Source organism: Dysidea avara, chromosome 3 (assembly GCF_963678975.1).
Source record: "Dysidea avara chromosome 3, odDysAvar1.4, whole genome shotgun sequence".
NCBI classification, from domain to species: Eukaryota; Metazoa; Porifera; class Demospongiae; order Dictyoceratida; family Dysideidae; genus Dysidea; species Dysidea avara.
Window position 1 is genome coordinate 33,941,116 of NC_089274.1, and position 9,212 is coordinate 33,950,327.

At 38.6% G+C, this 9,212-nt stretch overlaps 2 protein-coding genes across 9 annotated transcripts; both read right to left on the reverse strand.

The window, feature by feature from the left end:
* Nucleotides 1-873: 873 nt before the first annotated feature.
* On the reverse strand, nt 874-7,484 carry LOC136250796 (NLR family CARD domain-containing protein 3-like). 8 transcript variants are annotated; one of them, XM_066043091.1, is made up of 9 exons: nt 7,073-7,456; nt 6,839-7,015; nt 6,478-6,798; nt 4,994-6,427; nt 4,740-4,880; nt 3,879-4,046; nt 1,825-1,993; nt 1,097-1,468; nt 874-1,049 (listed from the first exon to the last, which is right to left on the reverse strand). In XM_066043091.1, exons 2-7 carry the CDS (start codon nt 6,858-6,860, stop codon nt 1,875-1,877), a joined length of 2,205 nt encoding a protein of 734 aa, XP_065899163.1. In that variant the 5' UTR covers nt 6,861-7,015; nt 7,073-7,456; the 3' UTR covers nt 874-1,049; nt 1,097-1,468; nt 1,825-1,874. The 8 variants fall into 8 exon arrangements, with proteins under 8 accessions (XP_065899163.1, XP_065899162.1, XP_065899161.1 ...); XM_066043090.1 differs by having other exon boundaries at nt 6,839-7,028; XM_066043089.1 differs by having other exon boundaries at nt 6,839-7,456.
* On the reverse strand, nt 1,039-1,457 carry LOC136248473 (ribonuclease inhibitor-like). Its single transcript, XM_066040251.1, has 2 exons — nt 1,097-1,457; nt 1,039-1,049 (listed from the first exon to the last, which is right to left on the reverse strand). The coding sequence occupies exons 1-2, from the start codon at nt 1,455-1,457 to the stop codon at nt 1,039-1,041; spliced, it is 372 nt and encodes a 123-aa protein (XP_065896323.1).
* Nucleotides 7,485-9,212: the final 1,728 nt, after the last annotated feature.

The following is a 9,212-nucleotide window of genomic DNA, read 5'->3' on the forward strand; positions in this document are numbered from 1 at the left end:
ACTTTTGGGTAACTCTCTGTTGAATATGGGCAATTTAAACTAAACGTATTAAGAAAAAAGTATATAAATTGCATGCCACAGAAACTTTAAAATACCTGAACTAATTTTATTTACTAATATTATTATGATTATCATATAATTACAGGTCACTGTTAATATAACTGCATGTAAGGATTTAGTGACCGGCCGCAAACTAGATTAATGCACATAGGTATGTAGCTACTAGTATATTATTGCATGCAAACTTTTAGCAGATCAGTAAACAAGCTAGCAAAAGATAATGATTAACTGAAATTTTTCTAGCAAGCTTTCGGTTTCAATTATTTGCAAGAAAGAACCCTGTTCTGTTGTTTGGACAGACGTACTACAGCTCCTTTAGTTTCTCATTCCTTAGATCTGTCTTCACTGACAAAACATACAATTGACATGAATTTCAGTTGCTGGAAAAATCTGACAACAGTGTGAACCAGATAGTTCAAATGAGAATTTGTGACTTGTGCAATCATTTTTAAATTTATTCTTCTGCTGCTTGTGTGTTTGTACTACAAAAACTCACATGCTATTCTGTGATGAACTTATAGGTGCAGGGGAACAGCCTATGGATTGTCTACCAAATTTCTGACAGAAGCATACTATCATAATATGCCTTCATATATATGACCTTCTAAATGTTAATTACTCAAACAGTTTGGTGGAACCCCTAAAAAGTACACACCCTGAATAGTGACTTAAATTGCTAAACAGGATACTCAAGCACACAGCCAAGAGCACTGCTGGTCTGGACTACATCAACTAACTGTAAAGTTTCAGTTTACTGTGTAGTCTTACGGTCACCAGATAAAATCTCAAATACTTTGATAAAGTATCCTTATCAGGTGTCGTAATTTTAGAACCTTAAATGTATGTACCCTAGCACATATGAGACCATATGAAACTGCTACAACTATATGTACTTGTTCATAAACTGAACAATTAATAGCTGAAACCTAAAGTGCATAACTCATAAATATCAGTGTTTCATGGCTTCAGTTCTTGTAGCTACTCTCCTCCTGTATTACAATATACATTAGTATACATAATGAACAAATTCTCTCACGTTTCCCCTCCAAAACACTCAACATCTCAGCCACTTTTTGATCATCTTTGTAGTCATCACCAACCCATACACCGATGGCAGCTTTGTTCTCTACTGCTGACTGTAGTATCAGACGAGCTCCCTCCACAGTGATGTCATTGCCATCCAAGAAAACTCCAAATTTTCTCTTGATTGTTTGTAAGCTGGTAGCAAGAAATTTTGCTCCAGTGAGGGTTATACTGCAATCCTGCAGATCAACTGCAGCAAGTTTGCAGTTACCAAGCACCCCAGCAATGGCAGCAAGGCCGTCATCACCGATGAGGCTATTGTTACTGAATCCCAGCGTTTCCAGTGTTTGATTAACTTTCAACGCTTCACTCATACTAACACAACCTAAAAATAATGTAGTGTATTATTAGGTGTGTGCGTGTCTATGTTTGTATTCAGAGAGTTTTTGCTAGGGTGCTAAGGTATACATGGGCACCATTTTGAAATAAAGCACAGTTGTCATTGCACTTAAAAAGCAGACAGTACAGCCAACTAAAGCTTTATTTGGTCTACGGTAAAATCAAATTACACAGATACTTGCTGACAGTCTAATGACTGAAAACCAATGGTTAAAGTCCACAAGATAAATGCTCTGAACAGAAAATGCTTTAATAGTTAAAGCCTGAGTTGTACAAAAGATAATCACTCATGGTAATATAAGTTTTGTGATAATATACATGCACTACGTGCACGTATGGTACCTTTCACAGAAAATCCACAGTTCCATGCCCACAAGATAGTCAAAGTTTTATTATGCTTGATTGCTTCTGATATTTATGGACATGCCATCATCACCAATCTTATTGTAGTGAATAGAAAGCTTCTGCAAAGTGGTGTTCACCATCAGTGCCCTCTTGATGTGGTCAACACCTATAGCAAGATATCTGTTGCATACCATATATATAGTTAAAAACTTTGGCGTAAAAAAAACTTTGGCGAATTTGGTGATCACCAAAGTTTTATCTTCCAAAGACTTTTAGCAATCACATGAGCAGATTATGTTGAAAGGATGGGTATCAAAGTATCGTGACAGGTATCATGGGTATTTCCAAGCGTTCCCTTTGATTGTTGCGAGGTTCATTGTCCCACAAAAAATCTAAACATTACTCTCGACATTACAAGAACCAGTGAACAATGTTTACACTTGTACAGTAGCTACCACTCCAATGCAACATTGCTACGCACAAGTACAAGCAATTAAATTACTTGCTAACATGTGGCAGTCGTTTCCATTGTGAGCTCGTCATCCCTCAATGCAAGAGAAAAAGACTTGCGATCAAAACAGCTACCATGCCCCTTAATTGGCAAGTTGTTTAATCACTTGTGTGTAGCGATGTTGCATTCGAGCAGTACAGTACGTGGTAGCTACGTTCTATCATAGATCATAAAAAAATTTCAGGTGAAGCCCCATTTGCCAAAGTTTTTAGCAATAGTGGGTTTTTGCTAGGGCTCAAACAAATAGTCGAATATTCGGATTAATATTCGTTTGCATTATATTCAAACAATAAATTCTGCAGTGACTATTTGCACATGATCATTATAGAGTGGCACGTGAGTAGCTGTCAGCGGAAGACGATGCCAACGAAAGGAAAGGACAGTGGTGGTAAATCAAAGAGTAGAAATAGTGTAGCATTAGGCAGCCACTAATTGGTAGATGAACCATTGTCGTGGTGAATCGCCATAGGCACAAGATGTCATACGGATTTACCGTATAGCCTAAATATTTCGAGGGGCAAATTTTTCAAGGTTGCTAAAAGTCTTTTTTTTTTGCAGATTTGTAAACACTCCCAAAATATATTAGAATATATGGAGGTCTAAATATTTCAAGGATAAAGTTTTTGCTGGTAAACCTCAAAACCATGAAATCAGCAAAAAGTTCCCCCTCGAAATAATTAGGCTATACTTTGTTATAAACACTTTCTATCACAACTGATATCTATGATTTTTTCTCCATAATTTATTCATGGAAGCCACAAACCAGTTTGTGGTTATTTATAGGCTTCTTTGCCTTAATTACTGGATTGCATTCATACCAATGAAATCTTATACTGAAGATTCGAATACTTGAATAAAAGCAAAGTAAATATTTGAATAAATTGCACTCATATACACCCTGACTCCGAAGTTTTGCTGTAAATTCCAAGGCAAACACCAAAGTGAGCTATGAGACATATACACCATGTCTCTACACTAACCTGCACTACACAACATACTCACACAAAAACTTAATAAAGCAACTTACACTTAATTCATCATAGTTTAACACAGTAGACACACTGGTAGCCTTCCCCTCATGAGTCAGCTCGTTCAAAATGATAGTGACATTCGATTGTGAGACTTAGTAATCTTTGTATATCCCCAGGAATTTTCCACTCATATCAACAAACGTAGGAGCAACATTACCTGCTGCCACCCATCATCAAAGTCTAGAGGTATGCCTATAAAATGGTTGAACTGGGGTGATTGATCACCCAGCTATAAGCCTGAGCCGGCTTTGGTGATTGATCATACTGGCGCCCATTTTTAGCCTGCTAATAGGCATGACATGCGCCATGTGCCTCAAACCACAGGTGAGTTAACATATATATTCACCTGTTCCCAGGTAGGCAAATATATACTCACCTGTGGTTTGAGGGCTTTATGCCAAAATATACACCTGGTGGGGCGTTTGAAGTTTCAAGTGATCATAATATATATCAGTTATATACTACAGCATGGCTTGTTTGGTCTTGTGTGGCATATCAAAATTTAATACCTTTCACTGTTACTCCGCAGTCCCCAACCCAGAGTTCTGTCAACGTTTGGTTACACAGTAGTGCATCTGCTATCGCCAATATTCCGTCATCACCAACATTATTTTGCGACAGATCAAGTGTCTCCAGCACACAATAAGTTTTCAGAAATTCACCAATGAAATATGCTCCTACAAGAAAATGAACAAGTTACACTCTCTAGCTCTACTGGATCAATACATTCACTAGTAGCTATACAAGCATCCACAAAAGCTCACCTACAGACAAAAGTTTTTATACTACCCTTATACATTTAAGTAAACAGTGCTGTTCCTTTAGATACTAAATATTCACAATTTGACAAATTGTGAATATTAAATCTGTATGACCAGCATGTATGTTAATAAAATGTTAGTCTCATGTGGCCAGACAACTTTTTATCTGTCTACTAACAAATATTCTACCTTTAAAAAGCCCTTTTAACATGTGCACCATGTGTAGGGTAGAGAAACTGCCTTTATTGTTGCATACTGCGAGCCATTGGTAGTGCTGAAGAGGATGGTGGCATAACATAAATCATAAGATATTTCATTTATCAGCGGTTTATAAAGTAAGTCACTTTTGTTGAGGGTTATAATCACAGTCATGACACCATCCTACCCTGACTTTGAGTGGTGCATGAAACTTATGAAGTAAGAATGATGTTGATTGTTTGTGGGCAGTGACTTGTTGGAATCCAGTAATGATTCCAATGCAGCTAGGTTGGGGGTGTCAAATACAAATTGCGTATGCTGGCCAGTCCATACTCTTTTTCAGAGTAGGCGCTTATAATTTATGTGATAAGCACCAAAGCAGAAAAAGATGGTAGATTATTACACTATTACCTTTCTTTGTTAGGCAAACTTGCCTGATATTCAACGTAGCCAGTTTACAAAGGTGCTGGAGTCCTTTACACATTACTGGCATGACATCATCACCAAATCTGTTATCACCACCTATCATTATTTCTGTCAAAGTTGCGTTACCTGTAGTACAATGACAGATTACATACTTGCCATCACACACACACACGCGCGCACAAAATGATAATACACTTCAAATTTTAGGTATGTGTTGAGTATACAATAAGGGTACTCACTTGCCTTCACAATCTTCATTATATATTCCATTCCATTGGCAGTGAGATCATTTCGCCAGAGGTGCAATAGTTGAATTGAACTACCAGCATCCTCTTTGGGATAAACTGTGGTCAGCATTTTGACTCCCTTGTCACCCATGAAGCACATACCCAAACGCAGCTGATCCACAGGATAACACAAAAGGACATGAGAGATGCACAAACAGTCATAAGGTTGTAAATTTTGGAAGCCTAAACTAAGTGAGAAAGGTAATGCTGATTGAGGCATATTACAATGTTGGCTTTCATAGAGACAATGAATTGCAGTCAAGATGCATCTTTCACACTGACGTCCAGTTAGCAATGAAAACACAAGCTGGAACAGATCAGAGGATTTCAGCCCAGTTAGGCCACACAGGTAAGCAAAAACAGTCGGAAAGTAGTGGAAATATTCACTCATCAAATGATATTGTTCTTGTTCTGATAGCGTTGAAACATACAGTGCGCACAACAAGTCCTGAATAGCCACATGAGCAAAACTGTACGTGACCTGGTCACAAGTAATTAACAGGCCATATCCATCGAACTGAGCAGGATTGTTTATACCACTCTGAACAAGGTCTTCCACAGTGAAAATGACCTTGGGAACAATTGTTACATTTTTCTTATCCTTATTTTTGTTATCCACTTTGACCTTGTTCTGCCAGTCAAAGAAGCCACGGTAAGCCATCTTACTCAGCAACAGCACAGGTCCAACTGCTTCCTCAGGGATGTCCACCAATACATTTCGCAATACTTCTTCACCATTTCTAGATGACATTGCTGTAGGCACAGCCAAATCCTTTGTCGCAACCCTCTTGTTTACCAACATCTCAATCACCTGCAAATATAGCTTTGTCAGAAACTCTGGTAGTTTTCCGTGACTATACTGAAATAGATCCACAATCATCTCTAAGGTCTTAGGAACATAACAGATAGTACACAGGGCGGCATGTTTTTCGAACTGTTGCATAAATTCATCAACCAAGTTGGCATCATTGGAAAAAGGCCTCTGTACGAACTCTTGAATTTCTTTTTCACTAAATCCTACCAGTTCTATCTTCCTGTCTGCTTCCAGGGTCAGACATGCATGTGGTCTTGATGTGATCAGAACTGTAGCCTCTGGAAATGTGCCACCATCCTTCACATGGTGTGTCAAAAATGGATCTTTATCTAGACACGCAGCTGGTATTTCATCCCATCCATCCAGTATAATCAGAGACCTAGCACCTGCTGACTTCTTCATTTTCTCATATGTCTCTTCTCCGATATGCTCCATCACTGCTTCTTCAAGTGACTTGTTCTGGACTGATCTTGATGGTATCAGGATCACAAGATCAAAGTCATCATCTAAAAACCCATCTCTCTTAGCCCACTTCATGCATATCTCATTGACAAGAGTTGTCTTGCCTATACCTGCACAACTCATAATAATATCACTACCATTAACACTTTGTAATACTCACCTGGGCCTCCCATTATTAGTATCAGCCGAGGACAAGGTTTGTCATGATGGTGAAATATGTCCCTCAGCTCACCAAGTAGCTCCTTACTCATCTGCACCTCGTCCACCGCTTTTTTCAGTGTGAACCTCGTGATCTCATTAAGATCTTCATCATTTAGGGTGACATGATCATTGGACACAAGTGCCAACCTTGCATAATCTGTGACAAGTTGTTTTGGTTCATTATCACTTGGGGTGAGAAACTTTGCTCGCAAATTATCTGCAGAACAATACACCTGACCGATTGGAGTCTTTGCCGCCGGGGCAGTACCTAAATGGAGATCTTTAATTTTCTTCTATACTACTGTATAGCTTTTACTCACTTTTTTGTGATGGTACTGACATCACAAACTGACGCTCGCAAACTGATCACACTCGTTTCAATTTCAGAAGTCAGATCCTCTTTCCGGCCCCTCGTCTTTCCCGCACCGTGACCTTATCTTAGTACTTATCCCACCGGCTTAACTTACACGATTTGTCTCTAGGCCCTCTGGCTCTGGCTAGTATAAAGCACTACGTACAGGCATTCAACAAGGGGGTGACACACAGGCACTCACTGTAGGTAGATCTGCGACCGCGGTCAAAGTCTAAGTCAAAGGTCAAGGCCACCAAAATCGTGCCAATTCAACGGTCAAGGGTAAAAGCTTCCAACCCACAATCGAAAAGTGCTGAAATATCGTCGCTAAGTCACCGGTCAAAGGTCGAAAAAGGCTCTTAGTCACAGGTCAAAGCGAAATTTCGGCCGGTCAAGACTTTGACCGCGGTCGCAGATCTACCTACAGCGCGTACCTACGTGACACCCCCTTGTTCAATCTGTGTACGCCCTCCCCGTTGCTCATATATCTCCGTAACCCTCCGTAAAACTAAAAGTTACATACCTACGGTGTATCATAGAGTCGAGATGCGGTTTATTTTTATTTGTTTTTTTGTTGTTTTTTGCAACATACTGAATTGAGGTACAGGTTACAGAAAACTTAGTGCTAGTGTTAACCCATAACCCTTGTCGCCCTCTGTGGCTATATGATTTGTGCCGCCATAGGATGGTGGAGGTATCAGTGTCACAAACCAATCAGTATGGCAACTTTAGACCTGCTCAGAAATACAGAGATCCAATTTTGGAAACTAATAGACAGTTCAGAAATTACCAAAAGTGGCAATTTCTGGCAACCAAAAGTAGCCTTTTTAGGCAACTTTTGATGGCTCAAAAAGTTTGGGCAGTGGAGGAAAGATGCCAATTCTGGCAAATTTCTAGTTGCCCATAATTGCCATCTTTGGCATTTATGAGTTTCCAAAACTGGAAGTTTCCAAAATTGGCAACTATTGTTTTGCTTTGAGCAACCACAACAAATGGTGCTCCAAAGCTACCAAATCTGGTAGTAATTACTTATAAAGGATGATAAACTCATTGATAGTGGGATTTAGTTTGCCAAAAGTTATCAGAAGTGGCAACTTTTTAATGCTGAGAAATAAGTGAGCAGTTCAAAAGTTGCCAAACTTGGCAACTTTGGTTGCCAGAAATTACCATTTTTGGCAACTTAGCTATTTCTGGCCACTAAACATATCACTTATATGCAATGCAAAGATGGAAGGTTTTGCGACCAAATTAACTACACAGAATTATCATAGCTATTAGACACTTTTCAAGCTGCACAAAGGTTGCCCAAACTGAAACTGTTCTAAAATTGAAACTGTCTGTGTTGCTTTGAACAACAACTAGATGTGCTTAAGTGTTATCCCACTTTAATTATAATATGCAATAAATAGTAAATGCAAGTTAATCAGTTTCTACAATGTAGAAGAATTGAAGTTAAGATTGTCCATATCACATCTGCTTCTTAATGACCCTTTTACACCTATGCTTGGCCAAGGGTGTAAATTCCTTACATCGTCGGTTGTTGTTTTCCGCTTCTTCTTATACAATTTCATCATCCTCTTCATTGTCTGATGACATAGGAGATATGGAGGCCTCTTTGTGTTCTCTTCTCTCTCACTCTTCTTCAGCTTCCTCCTCATCACGACTTGGCACTTCCACAGAATTGCCGTTGGAACTACCAACTCGATTGCCATTGCCATCGAGTTGTACTTTTATATAATAAAAATTCACTAATTTTTTGTTATTCTTCTTTTCGCCACACTTTAGAAAAATCACTATAACTCACATATGCTTTACTTAATTTTCTTCAAATTTGGAGGGCAGTTGAAACTGATTGCCCGAAGAGATATAATATTTGCAACCTAGCTGCGTAGGTGAATAGACTATTTACGTGGTATAATAAGCATCTGCTTAAAGCATCAACTTCTTATTTGAAGTGATTTTAGTCACTCTGAAGACACTTTTTGGTTTGATTCTACCTAACCAATACTGCCAAGGGAATGTGAAGCTGGTTTCTGGTCATATTATTTTTTTGTGTGCACCTTTTTATGATTTCTAATATACAGTCCTACTGTATTGTATGATGTACTTTCAATAAAATTACATAACAATTGCAGAAATTACCCAAAATGGAAATTGTGAGTACCTCAAAAGTTGCCAAAAGTGGCAACTTTTTGTTGTCAGATGCATCTGGCAATTATATAAATTGCCAATTTTGGCACTTTTGGGTATCAAAAATTGCCATTTTTGGCAAACTAAATCCCACAATTGATTAGTTCATCATCCTTTATAAAAGAAGTAGTACACTTATTGCCAAAATCGGT